Source organism: Varanus komodoensis, unplaced genomic scaffold, assembly GCF_004798865.1.
Source record: "Varanus komodoensis strain SLA01 unplaced genomic scaffold, ASM479886v1 scaffold33, whole genome shotgun sequence".
NCBI lineage: Eukaryota > Metazoa > Chordata > Lepidosauria > Squamata > Varanidae > Varanus > Varanus komodoensis.
Window position 1 is genome coordinate 1,693,068 of NW_025335817.1, and position 23,774 is coordinate 1,716,841.

The 23,774-nt window shown below is 47.1% G+C and overlaps 1 protein-coding gene across 1 annotated transcript in view; it reads right to left on the reverse strand.

Annotated features, from left to right (window-relative positions):
* Positions 1-33: 33 nt before the first annotated feature.
* The window catches only part of MTMR10 (myotubularin related protein 10), a 37,251-nt gene continuing 13,510 nt past the window's right edge, over positions 34-23,774 (reverse strand). Inside the window, exons 4-16 of the mRNA XM_044438626.1 lie at positions 23,524-23,596; positions 22,462-22,604; positions 17,021-17,111; positions 15,166-15,352; positions 14,484-14,571; positions 13,253-13,341; positions 11,845-11,975; positions 11,015-11,084; positions 10,399-10,469; positions 8,833-9,002; positions 8,158-8,328; positions 6,585-6,767; positions 34-4,982 (exon numbers count right to left, since the gene is read on the reverse strand). Of these exons, the coding sequence (XP_044294561.1) occupies positions 4,383-4,982; positions 6,585-6,767; positions 8,158-8,328; positions 8,833-9,002; positions 10,399-10,469; positions 11,015-11,084; positions 11,845-11,975; positions 13,253-13,341; positions 14,484-14,571; positions 15,166-15,352; positions 17,021-17,111; positions 22,462-22,604; positions 23,524-23,596 (2,067 nt within the window). The 3' untranslated portion in view covers positions 34-4,382. The remainder of the gene's footprint in view (positions 4,983-6,584; positions 6,768-8,157; positions 8,329-8,832; positions 9,003-10,398; positions 10,470-11,014; positions 11,085-11,844; positions 11,976-13,252; positions 13,342-14,483; positions 14,572-15,165; positions 15,353-17,020; positions 17,112-22,461; positions 22,605-23,523; positions 23,597-23,774) is intronic.

A 23,774-nucleotide genomic window follows, 5' to 3' on the forward strand; every position in this document is an offset into this window, starting at 1 on the left:
AGAAAGGGACAGAAAATTTTCCACACAAAGAAGGAAGTGGAATGGGTTGTTTTTATTAAGCCTGATTTTATTTCACATTCACAACAGTGTCGCAGGGCACATGACCCTGCCAGCTCTACTTTGCTCAGGTAAGGCATTAGTAGGTTTCAAGACTTTCAACGGGTTTCTTCCCCCTTTCGGATTAACCAAGTCATCCTTTCTTTACCGTTAGAAAGGTTTGGCTTGCAATGCGCAATTTTTTTTTTCTTCTAGCGATTTAACAGCAGGAATTAAGGGGGGGAGGGGAAACAGTACTGAAATGGGATACCTTTACCATTGCGAAACACACACTTTTAAGTGCTGTCTCTTTGGTTCACGGCCTGCACAAGGAGTTAAATATAATTGCACTTCCATGATAAATTATGTAACAGTCAACATCCACTCTGCAGTAGCAAAAAGGCATTGATCTCTCCTGTGGCCACACCCACAAGCAGCCCCCTAAGTCCCCCTTCCTCGCCTGTGTGTCCTCCAGACGCAAGAACAATGCCCGATCCCAGCATGCCCCAGCTGGCTGGGCGTTGGAGTTCACATCACACCTGGAGGGCACCCAGCTGGGGAGGGCTGCTACGCCTTGGCAGTTCTTTTTAACGGCGATTTAATAGCTGCTGGCCCCTGAACAACCCAAGCCGTGGCTGCTGCTATGCAGGAGAAGATACAAAAATAAGCATCTAGCACTTTCTACACTTATAAAAAAAACTCTCAAAAGGTCAAAAGTACCTGGTTTGGAAAGAGACTCTCCCAGGCTCCTACACGCCTTTTGAGTCAGGGGAGCCGCTGCCTCTAGCAGCAGGGGCCAGGGGAGGTTTGAGGGGAAGGGAGCGCCGACAGCCGGACCTCTGCGGCAGGGAGACCGCGAGGCGGAGGGTGCCTAGCCCTTTCCACACTGCTGTGCCTCGCTTCCTGAACCGAGGACTTGGCCGCAAAATGCGCAGGCGAAGGGCTGCCTGGGCCTCCTGAGGTTCTGCAAGGGTTTCCTGTTTGCTCCCTGCCCAGGAGGCTAGGAGGGGCTCGCCTGCCGCTGCCGGACCAGGCCGAGCTGGCTGCCGCCCCTTTCCGCACCGGCCTTTGCCTCCCCTTGCACAGAGAAGCAAAGCCTCCAGCACCGGGGCCCTGCTTCAGCAGAACTGCGCATGCAACCGAGCGGGTGCAGCTCAGCTTCGGCGGTGCAACGCAAAACTCCGGCAGAGAGAGCACGGCTTACCTGGAATGCTCAGAACGTGCTCAGCCCCTGCCCCAAGACTGACCCTTCAAGACGGCCGTTTCCTCAAGGAGTGGCCCTCCAGAGGTTTTGCCTTGCAACCCCCGTACCCTGTCACCACTGGCTACGCCGACAAGGGCTGCTGGGAGCTGCGGGCAACCACTTCTGGAGGGCCACCAGTTGCCCACCGCTGCGTTATCAAATCTTCCTGGAAATATTGCACCCCCCCCCACCCCGCAAGTTTCCGGCTCTCTTGCTAAGCATGTTCAACAGTAAAGTAATGAGGCTTCTTACAGATCTGTTTGCCTGTGATCTTGCTAACATGGGAGTCACAGGCATTGAGTTAATTTGGCATCTTTGCTCAACCGTTCTGTTGCATTTGGTAAGGACAATTTATAGGCAGCTATTCTTAAAGGCAAGATTTAGAAACCGCAAAGGGATAAAAAAGGTCACAAGCTACAAAAATGCACAATTAATTAAAAAGATTGCAAAAACGAGAGCCTTTGTTTGGGCGTATACTACAATACATGCCTCAAAAGTTAAAACATCTTACCTAGTAACTCTTGCAAAATATATTCATTCAATTTTCAGTTAATTAGCAAAATTTGGTACATCTGAAATGTAGTTAAGACAATTAGGCATAAGTAGAGAATCAATAGAAAAAGTCATCTTGATAAAATCTACGACTTAGTTAAAAAGAGAGAAGACGCACCTGGAACTTAACAGAGGGGAACAACACTTTGTTGATTCTAACGAGACCCGCACGTGACAGAGAAATGCCTAAGACGTGACTAATGCCCATGACTGATCCCCACCAAGGCTGCCCATCAGCCCCTGCAGGCTTCCAATCAGCCAAGTGCGCAGTGTGGACTGGAAATCCCGGTGCTAACTGGAAACTGGGAGAGAGGGGAGTTTTCATGTGCTACTTTGCGTGCACGGCCCCATCCAGCCGGGGGCTGCACACTGACCGTGCCTGCAGTAGTTCTCCTCAGCCTGATCTGAACAGCAGCCTTCTGATCACTGGGGGACGAGCTGCTCCACGCTGGCCCTTGCCCAGAGATCAGCTGCACTGCTTTTGCAGTGCTGTTCTGTGCCAGCTGTTCAGGGCAGAAGGGAAAGCGGTAGAAGGACCAGGGGAGAGAGGAGATAAGCAAAAGGCAATCATCTTCTGGGCAGTGGTGTACGTTACAAAACTGGCTGCAGACTGCTGCGCTAAACACAAGCCAGCTAATCCCACTGCAGAACTCCGTCTTTTGAAGACGGTATGTGTCTGCCTTGCCCACCATGCGTGTGGCATGCAGCTTCCCGTATTCAAGTCTACCTCGGGCTTGGCAGTCAAGTCTCCAATATCAGCCTGGTATCAGAGCCTTCAACGAAAAAAGAACCCCAAGGATCCTGGAACCAAGGAAAAACTGAAAAATTTTCCATGTAAACATTAGCTGCAAAAAATTTAAATATGGGTAGGAAAACTGTGAGAGACTGTAGACACTTTGATTTTGGCCTATTAATGGGGACCCCCCTAATATTCAAGTGCTGTTTCACAGTTAATTATCTAGCATATTGTCTTCTTACAGTTTCTTTCCTGCTCGGAGGAAAATGGCTTTCGGTAGCTTCTGGCAATCACTGTACGAATAAGACTTCAAAAAATGGGTGATATTAGTGAGTAGGATATTAGTTTACCACACGAGAGTAACTGAATTACATGATGAAGAGGTAAAAATCTTACTTCAATGCAAGAAAAGGCACTTTGAAGGCTATCATCAACAAAAGTTGCTTTGGGGTTGTGGCATTGAGTGTCCCAGAGGCAGTTTGGGGAGCTAATTCCCCTTTCCACTTTAATTACAGTTAAATCTACACATGATCCTCTTTAACCCAGGTCCTGAAAGTGCAGATTCAACTCATGGGTTAAGGGAATCCTGGGCCGCTTCGGACAAAGTTAACACTGGTGCAAAGGTACACCTAAAGCACAGTTAGAACAGGAGAGAGATTTACACAGCGGGAGGAAGCAGAGACGCGTGGCCATGCAGCTCATTCCCATTCTTAACCCCAGCTAAGGGACCTTCAGCAGTTACCTCAGCGCTAACCCATGGACAGCACACATCCACCTATAGCAGTGGTGGTGAACCGATGGCACGCAGAGCCCTCTCTGTCGGCACGCGAGCCAAGTCGCCCCAGCATCCGAGCACTGAATAACAGCGCACACAGGGGCCATGCGCATGCTCGGAAAGGAGTAGCGGCACCAGGTGATGTCATAAGCCACAACTCATTGGCTGCGGCTCGTCCGAGCTTTCGCATGGCTTGGATTGGCTTTGAGTTGTTTTTTCTAAACTAAAACCTCAGTATTCCGGTTTTATTGCAGTGCTGACACTTTGCAATAAGTGGGTTTTGGGTTGCAGTTTGGGCACTCAGCCTCTAAAAGGTTCGCCATCACTGACTTACAGGCAGAATTTTGTATGTAGGTTTTCTGAACGAAGACACAGCCTCACGTGCTGGATAAAGCACAATAAAGAAAACAGACTCACAGGCTAAGCCAGACCATGCCAGCGTTCTTAAGCTAGGCTGATCAAGCAAAATACTTTTAAATCTCATTCATTTCAATGGGAAATGAAAACGCACCGCTGACACTGACAGGATTTTAAAGTGCCTAACCTTAGCAAGATCTTCAAGTAACTCTGTAACTTGGCCAAAAAATCGCCCTTGTGTTTGCACCAGACACAGCAATCAAATCTGACCCTACAAATCTATCTCTTTTCTCTGGTGCTTGTCTTCATCTATCAATCTAAACTTGTCAGCCTTAGTCAGCAACTAGGAAGAGAAGCATAGCAACACAAACCAAACACATAATTAGTCACCAAAACTCCGATGGTGATAAGGGGAAAATCAACCTCAAACTGTATGTGCCTTATGTAAAAGGATGAATAAAGAAAGCAGCGAAAATGGTTGAAAAGTAGGAAACTAGACGGCTGCAGGAAAAAAAAGTTGTGCGATTTCAAAGCATGACATGCTTGCTTTTAAAACATTTTGTGCAAAAACAGGGTAACCTTTGTCGATCAAGTTATTACAGCTTCTGAGCCATGGTTAGCAGTGCTGTGTAAAGATGACGTGTTAGTCGCGTCTCCTCCACGCCCTCACAGGTCCAAAGGGTTTAGTCTTCGTTGGCAAGTGTTTCTGTGGACAGCCAGATTTTGGCTCCACTTAAGAATTTGCTTAGCGGGGTCCCCAGGATGCTCCGCCGGCAAAGATTCCCTACTGGTGAAAAGGGGAAAGAGGAAGAGAGGAACTCGGGGGTGGCAGGAATGTCACTGAGCCCGTTGGCTCTGAAGTACATCCGGCTTTGCTCCAGCTCAGGCGCGCGAGCTAGCAAAGGGGGACTGCCGTGGTGCCGCCGGAGACTCCGGTTCAGTGCATCGACTTCATCTGCCAGCAAAGAGATTTTGTGGAAGGCAGTGATGAACCCCCCGCTGTTGATCTGGGCCTCAGGGACCCAGCGGAAGTAGCAGAGCTTCCAGAGTTTGATTTGCGTTCCAGAGAGCCGGGGTAGGAGGACACCGTGCAGGTCAATGGGCTTGGAAAACCACTCTCTGAAATACTGCTCCATGCCGCTGGCGTTGCTGTCCGTGTGATGCAGGAAGTCGGGTTTCAGTTTTAGTATTAGGGAATTTCTTCTTGGAAGAAAGTCTTGTTCATTGATTATTCCATTCTTTAGGGATGCCGGGAGGCCTCTGAGAGTCGAACTGTAGTTCTTCTGGGAAGCAAAACGTAGAAAACAGGCCCCGTTTTCCATGAGATTCAACTTGGCCAACAGATAGCGTCAAAAGACACTCAATTACCATCCAGCAAGGAATTCAAGCTTTCACATGCAATTCATGCAGCCACACTAAAAGCAGCATCAGTCAAATGGTTATCTGATCCAGTCACGCAAACTGGAATTCTGTGCCTCCGAGGAAGGAGACCTCTCACTGGGGAGTTCCATGTAGCTTGCCACCACTCCAAGACCGTTTTTCTCTCCATTAATCTGTCGGATGCCTGACACTATCAACACAGCTTTTCGCAGTGAAATCTATACATAAATTAGCTGTTTATGAAGTTGTACTCTGTTTGCTATAAATCTATGAATGAGGGTGTTGTTTTCCAATATAACCACATATAGACCTCTTTATCGATTGACTGTTTTGGTTTGCACCCTGCCTTGCTACTAAGAAAAACAGCACTCGAGGCAGGTTACGGTCATAATTAAAACTTGATTAGAACCATAAGAAAACAACATACTAAAAAACCATTAAAACAGGGCAGTAACAGGATACGATCAGCATCCGGCCTGAACAGGCCCATTCACATGCCCAGAGTCTGCCTGAATACAGGGCAGGACAAAGGGAGCAAACTTGGCCTCTCCTGGCAGGGAGTGTCTCACGCCTGGAACACTCATACCACTGGAGCCGCTACGGAAACTGTGGCAGACAAAGCCAGATTGCTCTGTCCATGGAGGCAAGTACTTTCCTTCACCTCCCGGAAGTGCTTCACGAGGCAGGACACCTGGTCACTCACGCAAGAGCGCAGGTTCCTTCGAGCTGATCACCACCATTGGCACCAGCTGACCACCATGGAAGGCCTTGGCCGGCACCAAGCCCGCTTGCGCAAGAAGAGGCTTGCTTCGACCAGTGGGGTGTTCCAGAAAACAGCTCTATCCACACGTGCACCTTCTTGTAGGTCAGCATCTGAAGTACCGACTGTGGTTAGACACTTGCTAAAAATCTGGTCCCACGGAAGAACAGAACATTCTCAACAAAACCACCTGTCTACTCTGTCTGCCAAAGCCTGGTATGAACCTGGAACAGAAACGGTATCATCTTCCTTATGAGGTGGCTGGCGAACTAGTTCTGAGAATTTAGGTACGGGAAGCACTCACTCTGGAAAAGGCACAGAAAGCATCGCAGCAAAGCACGCACCTGCTCAGTGCAGAGGTTAAACCGTCCCAAGAGTTCACTAAAAGGGACAGTCTACAAAAGTTTTAAATAAGTAAGTAAGTAAGTGGTTCCAGAACATCTTCAGAGAGCCCTGCAAGGGCACAACCTAGCGACCCATCAAGCCCCTGGCCAGCTCCATGCAACATATTCATTTCTTACAGTTTTAGAGTGTCCAATCATGAGTTCTCTGGCTGGTGAACACGAACATTTAAAAAAGTGAAAACGGCAGAACAGGGATCCAAACAGCCTGCTGTAAAACCAGGAGTCGGTCTGAACAGGCCCACAATCACATGCTTCTGTGACAGCGACAGGGACCAAGTCTGGGTAGCTCGGCTGCACCTGTGTGGCTGCAGCGGGACCAGCCTCCTTCCTGCTATTCTTACCTTTGACCGTTTAAATGACTTCACAGCCCCGTTGTGTACGCATGGTGCACTCTTCCCAATGTACAAGGGATTGTGAAAAAGCATGCGATCCCGTGCCGTGTGCTGAAGCGACCAGTCCCAAACAGAAGGGAATTTCAGGCCCTTCTCCTCACCCAGCTGGATGTTTTTGCTGATGGCAAATTCCTGAAACGAACAAAAAATCAAATGATACTTGAAAGCAGAAATAACTGGGAAAACTTACCTTTAACAGCAGAGCTGGGGAGATACACCCAGACACAGACCGGGCGGTGGGACTCAAAGGAGCAGAGGCCAAGCACGGTGGCGTGACGAGGGTATTCTGAATGGCTGTGGGGCCCGATACGGCCCTTCTCCAGCCGCTCCTCTACTCTTTCCTTTGCCTTAGGGTTCGCCAACAGAACCAAAACAAGCCTCTTGCCTGAAGCGCAGCTGGCATTAAAGCACAGCATCCTGCTCCGGTTTCTGCACACACGTTTTAAAAGCCCCACTACGTCTGCTGGAATGAATGCTTCTACTTCCAGCCACATACTTAGTTCTGGCTTGACAAGGGAAGTACTGTGAAGCTGCTCGGCAGCCCCTTTCGTTACACCTGCCTCAGATATCGCCAAACGCGTTTGCATCCACTGTGCCTGGGGCACAGGAGCAACCTCCTCAGCCGACTTCGCCACCTGGAAGAAGCACGGTTGTCACTACGCTGCCAGAAAGATGTAAAGGAGAACCAGGAAGAACTTCACTTCTTCTACCAGCTTCACTGGCTTCCCATCGAAGTCTGGGCTCAATTCAAGGTGCTGGTTATTACCTACAAAGCCCTTAACGGCTTGAGACCTGGATACATAAAGGAACGCCTTCTTCCATATTTGCCCTCCCGCCCCTTGAGATCGGCAGCAGAGGCATCAGGAAGCAAAGTACCCGGAGCGGGGCCTTCTCTGCGGTGGTGCCCCATCTGTGGAATGCGCTTCCCAAAGAGGTCCGCCTGGCGCCGTCGTTATTTGTTTTTCGGCGCCAGGCTAAGACCTTTTTATTCAAACAATATTTTAACAATGTTTAATAATTATATGTTTTAATTGTGCAGCCAGGGTGTTTCCAGGTTTTAACTGTATTTATATTATATTTATTTATTTCTGTGAGCCGTCCCGAGGCTATATAGCAAGGGGACGGCACACAAAAACTGTAAATAAATAAATAAACAAACAAACTTGCGTCTTCAGAGAAAGCAGTTCCCCAAGATGTGGCAGCACAAAAGCGAGTGTGTCTCTGCTCACATACTCAGAAATGACTCCCACCCAGGACTACTGAGCAGAAGTTCCCCTAAGGTCCAAAGCGAACATTCAATAAAGGTGGTGGTGAGGAATGCCATGGGACTCAAGAGCAACACATTCTCCCATTGGAACGATGAGACAAATTCAAAACCAACAGGGCGCAAATTTTAGGTGCTGAACATACCGGCCGCTGCTTTTTCAGTATGAATGATCAAGAATTCAGATGCTGCAAAACCTGCACAGCAGTCAGATGCTGCCTGCTCGGGAACTGAGGCAAGACGAAGTTTCACACTCACCGTGCTCTGCTTTACTCTCTGATGTGGAGAGTTGAAGAGGAAAGTGCCAAACAGTGAGATCCGCGTACTGTCGTACAATATTGTCAGGTAAGCTTCCGAAAACTCAAAGGCGGATGGGTATTGCTCTAGCAGCTGCCAGACACAGTCCAGGAACATCAAAAACAAGGGAGACTGGGGTGAGGAAAAAGAAGGCGTTATTAAACGTATCAAAGTCATGCATATCCACTCAGGTCCCTAAATTTTCTGTAGAAAGAAAGAAAGAAATGAAAGAAACGTTAAAGTGGGCACCCACGATCCCATGCTGGTTGGCAGTTGCAGAAGTTGCAGTCTAGCCCATCTGGAAGGCACCAGGCTGGGGAAGAGTCTTCTGCACTGCTTGCCTGTATAGAAGGTATTGTCTACTGAGCAACACCACACGCACTCCTGACGAAGGCGGCCCATTTCCCCAGGACTAGCAGCATTTCTGGCCTTGGGGCCCTGGAGCCCAGCGTGAAAGGGCCGCATCTCAGCAAGTTCCTCAGCAAGTTGCTCTCCCACCTTCTCCTTCTGACAAGTTCCCCCAACTCCTGCTAGCATCAGATCAACAACTACTAGTATACTCTTCTTGGTAAAAGCCCCTTCAAGGTTTTTTAAACGCTGACTGCACACTCAGGCATACGCCCAGCTCTGGATTACCTCTTTGTCAGATTTCTTCAGGTGATTGCACCTGTCTAGAAAGGGGTACCCGGCCATAACCCATTCCTTCTGGATCAGGCTCTGAAATCCGGCAATGGTTCGGAAATAGGGATCGACCATCACTTGAATGAGGGAAGCCACACAGCAGCTCAGGTCACGCCCTTCCTCCTCTACAGTTGACATGGTAGCAAGGACAGAAAGGGGAAAAAAGGAAGGGTTAACCACTGAATGTGGGGGATTTCCGCATCTATTAAATAATGCCATACCACAGCTGACCCACTTCGCATGAAGAAAGGGGGGTGGGGATGCTTCCCTGTGGTTAACAGCAACAGGGAACTGGCATCTGCTCATGCACAACCCAACCGAGATCCTGTTTTACAGGTTCCTGTGCCCTACATTTAACTCTGTGTCCAAAGAGCATCAAAAGAACTTGGTGAAATCCAAAGTTGTCTGGGTGTTAAACACACACGGGAATAGAGAGAGAGATCAGGCAGGCTGGATCATACAGGGAAAGATCTGACAAATGCACTGCTTTATAGCACCTGGAGCCCAAATCAGCAGCGGCCACATTTCCAAAATAATATAGATCAAAGCTTTGGTTCCTTTTGAGTGCAATGAAGGCCCTCCCTCTGGGTTCTGAAAGCTCCTAACGGACTGTTGGGGACAATTCTGCAGAAATATACAAGGCTCAATCTCTGGACAATGAAACATACATGAGTTTAAATAGGGGCAATTCTAGACAAAATAGCCTGAGGCACATAAGTATTCATTTCTGTATTCATTAGATTTATATCCCACTTTTTCCCAATGTACCCAAAGCAGCTTACAAAGATTCTCCTCCTGCTGCTCAATCTTATCCCAACAAAAACACTGTGAGGCAGGTTGGGCTAAGAGTCTGTGACTGGCCCAAAGCCACCCAGTTGGCTCCACGGCTGAGCGGGGACTTGAACCCGGATCCTCTGAGTCCCAGTCCCACGCTCCTCACCACGACGCCACACTGGATCGCAAGAGGAAATGACTGCTGAGCGGCCTGCTACCCACTTCCTTAGAACTGATAATTCCATTCATGGTGGAGAGAGGAATTGCACATGGCAAGCAGTACATGGGTCAACATTTGAATGTTACAGTGAGCCGCTTTAAAATTTGAGAAGTTAGAAGCAAATAGGAGACTTTTTCCTGCTTACATCAGCAAAGGAAACACTATTTTGTTTCTCTCAGCCTTAAAAAGACTAGATGGTGGTTGAGAGTCGGCTACTGTGAAGTACTGGGGCTCTGCTTTTTACACAAGCCATTAGCTAGTGCCTACGGATAACAGTTTTCGAAGGCCTACAACACCTAATCGAAGTATCATTTATCCAGCGATCAATCTGGCACAATGCCTAGGTCTGTAGGGGGGGACTGAGTGAGGGAAGGGAAGAGTGTTCTGTTTGTGCCATAGTGCAAGAATATATGGGAAAGAACAGGAGGAGTTAAGTTTGATCATGGTGTCAGCATTTGAAGGTAAGTGACTATAACTGCTATAAAAGTCGAATTATCATGGCAAAGCATTTACAGCAGTTGGCTTACCTTGTAAAATTATCGAAATATGCTTACTGTCCAGCATATATACAAGTTCTGCAGAATGCTTCAGAAAGAGCCTAGACCAGAGAGAGAGAGAAAAAACAACAACCATCACTCGACATTAATTCATTTAAATGTATTAAAAACCATTTTATAATCAGTACAGATGTCTGATAAGCTGCCACACTGGTCAGCATTTGGATAAAGCTAAAACTAGCTTTAATCACCAGATATAATTTAGTCCTGCGGAATCACATTTCAAAGACATGGGATTTCTATGGGATGCTTGGACCTGGTGTACACGTCAGCCAGCACCCACGGGGGTTATTTAAACCCATGCCTGGGCGGGGGGGGGGGGGCACAAAGAAGCAAGTGGACCGCTTTCTGATTGCTCAGCATTTGTTCAGCATCTGGGCTTCAAAAACTACCCAGAAACATTCTTGGGTTGTCTGATATGATGCGTGAAGCTAGAACTCTGGCACTGCTGAGGTGGAATCAATCCAGTGACTTCACCTTCAAGTTACATGACCCTAATCTGTATGTTCTTTCTCTACAGTATGTTTCTGATGCAAAACTATTTCCTTATCCACGCAGATATTTTGGTTACCATTTCGGGTCATACCTCACATACTCCAGCCACCGTGAATTATCCAATAAGGACAACCATTTTTCCTCTGTTTCCTCAAAAGGTTCTGTGATAAGAAGATGGCATGTTTTCAGGGACAAGACTAAATCATGCTCACAGTTACAAAACCAGTCCTCTCAAGACTAGGATTGTTGGATGGTGCATCTGGGTCGGATCCAGATTTAACTTCTGCACCTCATCCCCCCCACAACAGCCTCTACCACCCTCAGACAAAACTAACCAGAGGTTTGGGGGACCCCCCATGTGATAAACCACTGTGGGGGACAGGAGAATTCTGAGAATTGGAAGGAGGTAATTTCCATGAGCAAATCCCTTATGTCTGCAGAAGGCAAATCCTGGATCCAGCCCACTGTGTTGAGAAAGCAGGAAGAGTCAGGTGCTTTCTCAACCGTGTTTAAGGGCCAGAGAAATCTTCCCCACCAGAGTAATTAACAGCAAGGATTCAGTTGACACAGCCATTGACCATGGCCAATACTACCCAAGTTTTGGAAAACTAATTAAAACCAGCATGCATATGGAAGGTACAATAGCCCCTTTGGGGCATCATGTCCTGTATGCAATTAAAAACACACAGGGAAAGGAATGAGCCAGCCAGCTCTGGTCCCACCACAAACTGGACGGCAAGCATCAGCACCAAGGAGTCCAGTCGACTGCGCAATTCTATTCCTGGCTACTAAGGCTGGCTCTTCTCTTGAATTCTTAGAGGAGATTTCTATACATGTATGGCACTTCCGTTCAGGGACATGCCCTCTCAGGAAACAGCAACCAGACATGACAAGGTGATTGAAAAGGTCTGGGGGACATACCATTCACACATAATTGCTTGAGCTTCAGAAAGGCAGCCTGGATTTCTTGGATATTCGGCAGACTTTTGTCCAAATCGGATTTGTAGACATCGCTTCTCTGTGGATGACTTCTGGTGATGGCATTACAAACCCTAATATTGAAAAACAGGAGAAGTCGTATGCTGTAACACTGGGCACGAATGGAGGGAACCCATGGCCTCAAAAGGCGCGGTGGCCAATGTGGCAAAGAGGCCTGCCCCAAGGCAGACTTCCACATCAGCCCCACGCTGGGTGTGGCGCATGGCTCACTCGGGCAGGTCCTTGTCCAAGCGAGAACCAGCTCTGCTGTGAAGGAGAAGATGGCTGAATGCCACGGGAGTGGAAGAGAGACCGCAGGCTTTTGTCCGGCCAGGCATAGCTGCGAAAATGCATGGTGCACCCATCGGCCAGGCCCGCACTGCGTAGATGGCTCTGCAATGACCATCCCCAGCTGAGATTACTCATCTGAACAGAGACCATGGCTCTGCATATGCTGCCCTGCTGTCGTTCCGAGGCAAAACGTGCTCTAAAAAGGCACATCGGAATACAACCCCCAACATGACTCGGAGGTTAAAAACACTTCTCAGTCCTCTGGTTTAACCAACTCATATTCACTGGCTACGTCAACCAAATTTCACATGGAAATCGGGCCTGTCGCACAGAAATTGACCTCTAAGGAAGAATTCTGAAGCTCCCAACCAACCCCACCCCACCCCACCCCTGAATATGGTACTAGCCCTCAGAAAGGGGGATTTTGGAAACTACAAGAAAGTGTTTGGCACAAGGACTTCTGCACCCTCCTCTGCAGCATCCAGACTTCTTGTGTTCACTGAGCCATGCTCTCCTTCACTTTCATATATTTCCTACTTGCACTTCACCCTGTTTCTCAACAGGAATCCACATATTTTCAAAGATCTAAAAAAATCAGAATCAAGTCCAATCATGCAAACTGCGTGACCTTTGGGGAAACTATTTATGTAAATGCTATTTGCAGAAATAATGAACTTCTTTTGGACAGAACTTGGATTTTGTGGGAACACTATGAATACTGCCCATAAGTAAAGCTGTAACTTGTGCTGGCACTTCTATTAAGACTGCATTAGTAGTCACTGCAAGCACCGGAATGATAGCATAATAACCGCCTTCCTTTCCTAGCTGTGGACAACTCCCAGGTCAGTATTGGCTGGAGAGGATGAAGGCTGTCCACCAGCACACCTGGACAAGGCAGCAGGCGGGGCAAATCCCAACCACACTGTCCTGATTCTCCCTACCTGTCTGGTGCCTAGTAACACTAGACGGTCAAAGGGACACAGCTTCAAGAGACAGCCTGAAAGCAGCGTGAGCGCCTGATGCCCGTGCCCAGCCATCCAGACAATGCTCTTGTCCTTACCGCTGAACTATTTTTCGCTGCTGCAGTGGATCCTTGATGTTGGCCATTCTCACAAGAGCGCTTCCATTGGGATGATTCCAGCACCATATCTAGGAGAAAGAGAAATCCTGGTACAGTGAGTACAAGGCGTATTTTAAAAGGCAGGATACAAGATATGTAAAGGGCTGTGTATTTAAAAAGTGAACCGTTTCCCAAGAACCTGAATCTGTAATATAACAAGCTGGGGTTTCTGTGAGTGTATCTATGGAGAAAAGGCTCACAGCTGAAGTGCCAAAGAGCAAACTGGACTTGACTTTCCGCCTGTCTTTGAAATGTCCTCTGGCTCTTTTGCTACTGCCCTTCCCCCTTTTTGCATTGCGACAGAACAGTGTCGAGGCCCTTTGCTGTCTCCTGGGCCAGGATGCCTGTGAAGGTGATGCACCCATGCAGATTCTAGCCCAGGAGAGATGGCTGGGAAGCTGCAGAAAGGCTTATCACTGGTTTCTTTCTGTCTTTCGAGCCCCCTCACCTGTCCTCCCCGCAGCCAATCCTAGGTTAGGGTAAGCCAACCCCACCTGCACGTCTATCCCAAGTTCTAAAATCCTTACCTGCATCCCCTGAACCCTGCCAACCATCCCCTGCATGTGGGAGGAATGATCTCACAGGTGTGTCTTTGGAAGGGGTGTGACATTCAGCCCAGCGTGAATCACTCTTAGAGTCACCCAATGAAATCGATGGGAAGTTCAGGTGCCGAAAAATAAGACCCTTCACAGAATGTACCAATGGATCGGGGAACTCCCCGCCGTTAGAATTCTACATGGCTTAGATGGGTTTAAAAGGAACTACCCAAATATGCAGGGGATCTCCCGAAATCAGGCAGCCAGGGTGGCTGTACAGAAGCCCTATGTTCCGCTGCAGTGTGCCTCGAATGAGAGTCGCTGGGGAGGCTCTGCCTTTGCGCCCTTGCTGGCCTCTGCCGGAAACAGAATACTGGGCCACTGGCCCTGTGCACCTGGCCTGCTCTTGTACTTTCCTGCCTGTTGTCTTAAGAGCAGAAATTGGATGAATGTGCAGGGAAGCAAGCTGTCCCCTTACACGGTGGTATGTCGAGAAGGCAAGTGAATTGGCCTGCTCACTGGCGCGTCAAGTTAGGGGTGGCATTTCTGGGTGCAAGCTCCAGGCTTGCCTCTCGAGGGAGCAGAGTGCCCTTGCGGCCAAGAGGAGCGAGCCACATGGTCAATGTCGCACTTACTGGCATCCGTCTTCCAGTGAAGAACTGGGAGTACTGCTTTAGATCTTGATCCGCCAAGGAAGATGGCACTACGAAGTATTCTGGAAGACTTAGGAACCAGACAGGACACACACAGAACAGCGCCTTGTGAAATTCGATTCAGGAATTTTACTGTTAGATTTATATCCCCTTTATCCCACCTGCAGGGAACCCAGGAAGCTCACATGGTCTTCCTCCCTTCCATTTTATCCTCACAGCCAGCCTGTCCGGCATGTTAGCCTGGGAAACATGGACAGACCCAAGTGCAGACTGGGACCCCGACCTCCCAAAATTCCCGCCATTACACGGCACTTCCTCTAAAGGTTTTGTTTTTTAAAAAAAAATACAGGTCTGGATCTCTTAAACAGAGCATTTCAAATCAAACACAAGTCAACGCTTCAACATTTCCCTTCCATTTAAGGTTGAGAGAAATTAACTGAAGAAATATTTACAATAAGCACAAATTACTCTGAACATTATCTTATCGAAAAGAAAGTCCAGGCCTAACACCTTCCTTTTAGTTAGAATTCAGCTGCAGCCTGGACAAACTTGCTTCTCAAACATGCACCCAAGTTTTGCCAGCCAACCTCTCCGAATGAAGCGAGCCGCTCAGAAAGATCGGCTGGTTCCGTATGTTATTGCTGTCAACCTTCAACTCTCTTACCAGGTAGAGATCATGTAGCCTTCATTGACCGAACACACACGCCACTCTGAGGCTCCCGTTCTCTTGATCTCTCTATCCCAGTCTGAGTACGTTTCAAACAGGGGAGTCTGATGGGTACTGCTGCGGCTGCCACCTCCTCCTCCACCTCCTCCTCCTCCTCCTGGGTCTATTCCATTCACTTGCTTTGCTATAAAGACATTTAAAACTCTATTTCCAAGGAATAGCATGCAAATAGTCAGAAGTAACGAGAAACACGCAGGGCTGTCAATCATTAATGCTGCTTCACATAAACCAGCCGGTAATTTCACAAATGCAGTGTGGTGTGGCTGAAGCATCTTGGAAAGTGGAGATGCGAGGCAACCGGATGCTTTCCCCTCTGGCATCCCACTGCTCATCAGCTAAGGTGAACTTGGGCAGAAGGGCAAAATGAACACGACGTGCTGTTTGGCCGTTACCTATGCTGACTTGCATGTACTATGTACCTGTTATTATAGCACCCTACACATTACTGAAGGATGCCTGTGTAAATGAAAGGCGGGATAAAGCCCACTCAGGGCTCAGCTCACACAGGACACAAAATGCAAGCAAGGGGCTCTTTTTCCAGCCTCAGAACTGTAAACCCCTCCCACCGCGGAATCCTTGCATTCCTAGATTTTATTTATTTATTTTTGTATGAAAACACATCTGTACCATCATTTTATGAGGATCACCTATTGTAAACCTGACAGGAAGGGCAGAATTCAATGCGATTCCCAGAAGAAAGGATTCCCAGATGAAACCAGAATGAGATTTTAAATTCTTTGCTTCTGTTTCCTACGCATTTTCATATGTACAACGAAAGCTCAGCTAATGGCCCATGGAGATGGCAAACCAGCTACAGTCTTACACAGAGATCCATTTTCAACATCAACTTGGTCAACTTATTTATTTATTTAAAATATTTATACCCCATCCTATACACCAAAGTGTCTCAGGATGGCTTCCAGAAATCAAAACAAACAATCCAACAAGATTGGATTGCACACGATCAGACAACAGCGACGAGAAGCTTCTGCATACAAAGAAATCCTCGCTCCTTCAAAACTCACACGTGATGGAGAAGGGGAATAGTCTACCTTTCTCACTGCCAAGTTAGTGTCCTATGTGAAGGAGAGCTCTTTGTTTGTTTTTAAATGGAGGTTTATGTAATTGTGTGAGCCACCCATCCACCAACAGTCTGAAATGCTTCAAGCCACACCGAGCTTGGTCCACATCAGAAGTAATGTGGCACTGGGACTCCAGGTTTCCTGCACGCCATGTTACCACTCACTGAGGTCGGCCAACCATGGGCCTGGAAGGTGTCTTTGACAAGCTTACCTAACTGACCTTGAGCAAGGTGTGCTCCAACTCAGCAGGGGTAGCGAAACACCTGAGTGGCAAAAGCCATGGACCGCCTAGCAAGCCCCTAGGGAAAGGAGGGGTGGTGCTCCCAGTGGTACACATCCTCCTGCAATACCACCAGAAGAGAAACTTACTGCCAGGAGAAAGGCAGTGGAACACATCAGATGGGAGAGGTTGTGTGTCTACTGAACGGAGGCGAGAAAGGGGTTTAAGGACAGGGACCAACGTGCTAGGCTTTGGTTTCTAAATCAATCTTTACCAGTTCCGATGAGGCCTAATAACAATACTTAATAATGAGTATTATTAAGTTCTACTTACAATTTCATTAGAGGCCTAAGAATGGACTGCAGATCATGTTTGTGCCTTCCAAAGCAATCTTATTATCATTTTAAAATGTCTACAGAAATCGGCAGCCAAATTAAGCAGCTAGTGCTTAAAATGCCCCTTTGTGTGGAAAAGTGAGTGCCTCAGTTACCTGGATTATTGTATTTCTTGCTCACATATTCAAATGCAAAGAGAAGCTGGAGATCTGCAGGCTGGGAATAATGAGCTATCGCAAGGCACACCTGAATGGGGAAGAAACAAAGAATCATACTGCACAAAATGTCTTCCATTGCCATTTAGAATAAAATACCCCTCTGCATGGGAAACGCTTACATTTTAAGAACAGGCAGCCCTAAGCTATGGAGCTCTGTCCAAAAGAGGATGAGAAGTGATGGATTCGGGGCTAAGTGACAAAGTTCCACCACTGCACTTGGTTTCTGTTGATAAGGACCAAAAGCCAAAGAGCTACTCAGGTATACGCAAGGACTGTGGCAGGCCACAGGACGTATTCCTTTTGAGATGCTACCCTTTCCCAAATCTGCTCTGCTACAAAGCAGAGAGGAGGGGGCTGCTTGAGAAAGCTCAAGCCTGAACCCATCTTGGTCACAGAGAATTGTTTGTGTGATTACTTGGATTCTAGCCCTTTTAGCCAAGAGACTTTCTGTGGCCTCACTAAATGAGAAACTGGCAAGCACGAAAGCCAAAAGCCAGAGCTGTGTTGCACAAAAGCCTTGCACCATGTTGCTGAGGAGAATCCTTGGGAGAGGGCCGAAATACACTTCTGGATTAAATGCCTTACAGGTGCTCTTTATTTTGTCACATTTCAATGCGCCCCTGCCAACACCAAAGCCTAAGCATGCTGTATGTTTATTAATCTAGATATATGCACAGCAATACCAACATGAATACCACTAAATCTGAAATCTAAAAACATCAGCAACAGTGCGAATTGGACATAACATCCCTTTAAAGAGGCTGCTATAAAGCATTTTTCGCTCATTTAGGAAACACTTTCGTTCTTCTCCCTGCCTCCACCATTTTCCCAAAACTTCAAGGACTCCCACCTTAACACTGAATCGATCTATCTGTGAAAAGAAGCAAGGCTGAATGCATTGCTTTCTGGTGTTAATGCGCAAGTACCACACATTTTCTTCCTCATTCTTCATTGGCTTTTGTAAGAAATAAAAATGGAACCACTCATAGAAACCAACGTTCTGCTGCCAGCAGCAGATATGTGGAATTTATGACAAAGGCTGCTAGTCCCATCATAAAATTTTGCAATTTTCTTTTAGTCAAGTTGCTACCCTTGCTCCCCTGCATAATCTGGGCCCAGAAACTCTGGGGTGCTCTCTTCCCAAAGTGTGATTTGTTTGCTATGTATGCCCAAGGAGCAACTGTGCACAGTGGGCCCATTGTCAGAGACTTTCTAGGGACCCATTTCGTAATGCCAGATTGCAAATGCCTTGAACTACATGGAATTCCATGGGAAAGAGGAAAGGTCCATACTTTTCTGTCTACCATGAGAAAACCTTTTCCTTATTAAGCAATTTTTGCCTTCAGGAATGCTGACAGTTACGTGGAGAAAAGCAGCAATGGTGCAGGAGTTACAGCAGCCAAACCCAGCTTTCTATCCTCGCTCCCCCAGCATTTCTGCTGCTGCTTCTTCTTCTTCTTATTATTATTATTAATAATATAAGTGATATTTCAGGGTCCAGGCCAGCCTTCCGCTTTTGGATTACAAGCTCAGCACTGCATCACATTGCACCCTGTCACAAGAAGTATGTGCTGTTACATTTACCACAGTTTTATTAGACGAAATAAATGAAATGATCCTCAGCCCAATGCACCTCCAACCGCTTCCTGCTGCAGCATGGCAAACCCCTGCGAAGCCGTTCCGAAGGACAGCGGGATACGTTGGAATGACATGCAAAACAGCAGAGGAGCCGCAGTGGGTGGGTGGGTGGGTGGGTGGGTGGACTGGTGTCTTCTGAGGGGGCAACCCCTCCATGCACGCAGCAACAATAGCAAAAACATGTTTTGCTCAAATCAAGCCATTGCTCCTCCCCCTCGGGCCCAGCTGCCCTGCGCACTGATGCTGGGATGCAAAGTGCATTTCTGCTTATCCTGACACCAAGCATAGGAGAAAGCTCTTAAGTCTCAGTTATGCTTGCCTTGGACGACAGAAGGTGCTCACGAGAGCCCTGTGCACGTGACTCTATTTATTTAAACAGCACAGTTTTACCAGGCAAAGTGCAGCCGCGGGATAAATGGTCACCGCTGAGGCTTCCAGGCAGCATCCCCAGTATGTGCCCTGAGCTACGAAGCAAGCTTCCCTTTAGAACAAACGTTTGAGCACATAGCCTGTGCATGCACACACGCGCGCGCGCGTGAACGTGTGCGCGCACACACAAGGACATTTCAATAGCCAGGGGCAAACAACAGCTTAAAACTGGCCCTGACGCAGTTTACTCACCAGTCCTATATTAAAACTCCTGCTTGTTGCCAACGTGCAAGTATGGTCAGGCTGAGAGAATGACTTCCCCAGTTTCTGCAGAAAGCGCTGCTTTTAATTGCTACTTCAAAATACATAATTTCCTTCATAGCTGCTGACTTATTTCTTCCACAGCCTCCACTTATGCTGGGCTTCCCCTTCCGCCACTTCCTTCCACGCCCACCTGACTCTTCTTCCTTTTCACATCTACTCTGACAGTAAAAACAGCTGAACAACAAGCGCAGGCAACAAGGGCTTGCATATTCCCCCATCTGGTTGCCAGCTCGCTGTCGTGCCAAGTCAGCAACTACTCGCAGGCAGGCACGCAAACTGGGCAATAAAACTAAAAGCGGGACCTGTCCGCAGGACTTGCAAGTTTTTCCACTCATTATGCCATGCAGCAATGTCTCCTATTATGTTAAGTACCACGAGCAATTCCTTTCAAAAAGGAAAAGAAAACGTAATTCACAATGGGTTGCTACCAAATACACAAACCCTCTTTAAAACCCACATGCCCTAACTTGCTTTTGAACAAAGTGGCTGGGAAAGGCTGCAAAAAATTACCATAGCACTGAGAATAGTACTGAGAAAATGCTAGCAGAGCCAGCAGCTTTGACCCTGCAGGCAACGGATTAGCAGCCTGTTGCCTGCTATTCCACACAAACGGCCTTCCAGTATTAACCGGGGGACGTTAACTCTGCCTGGACAGCTCCTGTTGGGGGTTCTTCCCTGTGGCACATGGAAGACGTGGGAAGAAAGCAACGGCAGCATTTTCTTGCCAGATCCATCTCCCTCAAATATTGTAGCATGAACCTTTTCCCAGGCCAACTAATCTTTCAGAAGAAAAGAGGAAAGAACAGAATAGGCTGTGTTCAAGGCCAGACCCAGCTAACAGTGCTGCATTTTGCAATCCAAGATTGGCTTTGTGCAAAGAAAACACCTAAAGTCTCTTCATTCCTGAACATAGCAAGCACCTCTATTTAATGTTTTAAACCATTTGCTCTCGTCTGTTTAAACGAGAGAGCACTTCCAAGTCTTGACTGACTCAGCCCCTGACTCAGCTTCAATAGGGTATCTATGGTTTCCACCTGAGGGAAAAAAGCTCTTGCTTCAACATACGGCTGCCTGAGAAATTTAAAACCAAGGTGGCAAACATATTTATATATGCCACACTGAATGGCTTCCTTGTTCTGTCCCTGACCAAGCCCAAGCATTCATCCAGCTGTTTTCAAACAAGTGCAGAATGCTAAACATCTGCCAGAGAAAACGCTTGACTCTGAATTTCCAGGAGTGCTACGTGTGAGGTTCCACGTCCTAACCTCTGAGTGCCACTGGGTTAAAGGAACTAGCAGTTTCCATTCCCAGCATCAGTGGGATCTCTACTGTGGATGCCTTGCTTTAATACAAAAATTGATTCCAGGCTTCTGGGATTTAAAACAAACCATTAGAGTTTTTGATACATTTATCCCTAACTTAACAATTCTGATTTTAGATTGCGCGGAACACAGGCAGCTGGTAGGGGAGGGCTCCCCCTCCTAGAGGAGACGGCTCTGCAAACTACGACGGGAAGGAAGAGCTACTCGATTCCACTCCTCTGAGTCAAAGGTTCAGAGGAGCCAGGCAAATCCTGCTGCTAGCCATGAGAAAAATGGTGTCAGGAAGCACCCGATGCACTTGCTAAAATAATATTTTTAACACTGATTCATCAAGGCCAGTTCCTGTGCCCAACAACTGGGCGTGTGCTTCTGTGCAGCAAACTCTCCATACCCCAAAACTGCACGGCATGAGAAAATAAGTCCTCAGAGGCTCCTGGGAGTTCAAATGCTACACCTCTGGGTGGCAACACACTCAGGCCATGCAGGCTCCTACTAGAGGTGAGCATCGGTTTGCATCAAGTGTGTCAGGACTGTTCAAGTCACTCTCAATGCAGAACCACAGCAGTTCTGTACCCTCCAGAGCAGAGAGCCCAATGGGTCTCCCCCAGAATTGATGCTGAGCTTGCCTTCCTTAAACTTGACCATTTAGGGTTAAACTAGATGTGAGAAATTAATGCTCAGGGATACAACTTGGACTTTGGCTTGCTCTCAAGCTGGAAATTCTAGTTTCCTTGTTCAGAGTGAATGAGAAACTGCGATAAGAAACATAGAAACAGAGCAAGTCAGAAGGGGTCTCTTGGGCCATCTAGTCTGACCCCTGGCTCCTGATTAGATGCTTCCTGCTATGATTTTTGCACACTGTTAGCAAAAAGGAGGAGCAAAGGGGCTGTTTGAGCAAGGAAAAGGTGTATGAATATACTGGCTTACCAATGTTAAAAGCACCACCTAACTTACAGCTTTCTCAACTCATGTTCGCAAGTTCAATTTATCACCTCCATGGTTCACAAAAATGGTACACAAGTAGCATTTAATTTACCTAAGGAGACCTGTCTGGCCACAATGACTTACACTAAAATGTGCGAACGGCATACTGTGACCTTAAGTGCGAAGCAAGATGCTCACATGCTCCAGGTACATTTAGTATGTATTAGGCACTAGCTTTGTGTTCACTTATAGCTACAAGAAACTAGCTGCATGACCTTACGGCATCAGTTACAATTACCATTTTACAAGCCACATGCGCATAAGCACAGATGTGAGGAATTGTGAAACTTCGGCCCAGTCCTCACCCAGGCGAAAAGTCTGTCTCTGGGTTGCAGCCCCTTGGATCGTGGGCAACAGACTGCAGGGCTGAATGTTACCTGGAGCATTTGTTCCCGCAAAGAAGCCCTAACTGCAGTCCAGACACAAGTGCAGTGAGACCTGTACCGGCATATAAGAATCGTTTTTTCATTGTCACTTCAAGTAACCCGCAGAATTGTAGAGAAATGCACCTGTCCATGTTTCCCTGCGGTCCCAATGTTTGTGGTGGAAAATCAAACAGGTGATCCATGGATAAACCAACAAATGATAGCCACTAGTTTCATTTCCCAGGTACATGGGAATATTATTTAATGACTATCTTTATTTTAGAAATAGCATAAACAAATGACTAAGTACTAACCTTCCCCACCTAGTTAAGCACTTCAGCGTTAGGGATTCAGAAAAATAGAACTGCCAAGGTACCTTTTTTGCACTTTCTGGTCCTGCTTCATCAAAACGAAACCGGACAATACGAAAGTCTTTGCAGTAAATTATTAATTCTGTTGGATTAAATTTAAGTTTTTGGTTGGGGCCCAGAACTTTCTGTTTCCTCTTTGTGTCATTTACTGCAAAGAAAAGATAAGAAGAAATGGAAACAAATTTAGAAAGAGCACACGGCATGTTAAAATGCTGAAAACAATTCCAGTAAGATTTACTGAACAATGATACCGTTACACACAAAGTTCATAACTGCATTTACCATGTGACAGCTGCACTTCTATTCCCTTATTTGAGCCAGAGGTTCAGAGCTACATTTTGGTTCACAGTGGCCCTGGGAGGCATATTAAACTCAGGAATTATCATTTGCTCTGTTGGAGAGATGATCCAGCTAAGAGGCGATGTGAATCCTGGTTTCCTGTTGCCAAACCCACCGGCTCTCCCTAGTCCATCTCTCTGGGTAGCACTTCTCTATGCCCCTGAGTCTAACGATCCAGAGTTCTGGAATAGTATCGGAGTGCTATAGTATCTGGAGAATCCTGCTTTCAGGCAGGGTTTGGATTAGGGTATTCTAGCTCCGTATTTCTACCTGCAGTAGTTCAGAGTTACTCCCCTCAAGCACTAACACCCAGAGGAAAGCCATGACTGGAATCGCTGGCACGAGAGCTGACTATGCACAGTCTAAACCGCTGCATGTGTTTTTGTTATCTGAGGCGACAAATGTTTCCTATTTCAGTCTCATTTAACTGGTGTGTTACTCATTAGCAGGAATGAGTATCATTTTATGAAAATCTCCTTGGGGGCACAACACTTTTGCAAATCTCTTCAAGGGTTTGCATGAACTGCATACCTACAGGATGATTTTAGGATGCGTTATTGTATCCTTGTACTGTGATCCTATACAAGGGTGTAAGTCACACTGAACACGTCTGAGAAGTAGACATACTTGCACATGCCAAACACTAATGTCAAAGACAAAGTCAATTAAACGTAAATGTACCAAATGACAAGTATGTTATCTGCCCCACCCAACGGCGTCATACATACCTGTGACTATCTGCTCAATGCATGTTAGTGCAACATCGTGGTCTCCCAAGAGAAGGTTCCTGTATTGAAACTTCTGAAACGCAGAAGACAAGCTCAGTTAGAGATTCAGGACTCACTTATTATTTTACAATTGCCTTGACTGGTAATAGTTAAAGAAGCTATGAGAGCTACTTTGGTTAATGTGCAGCTAAAGCCTTAGGCAGGAACCTATGGACACTCCTGCTGGCTGACGCTCATGGGATCTGGAAGCA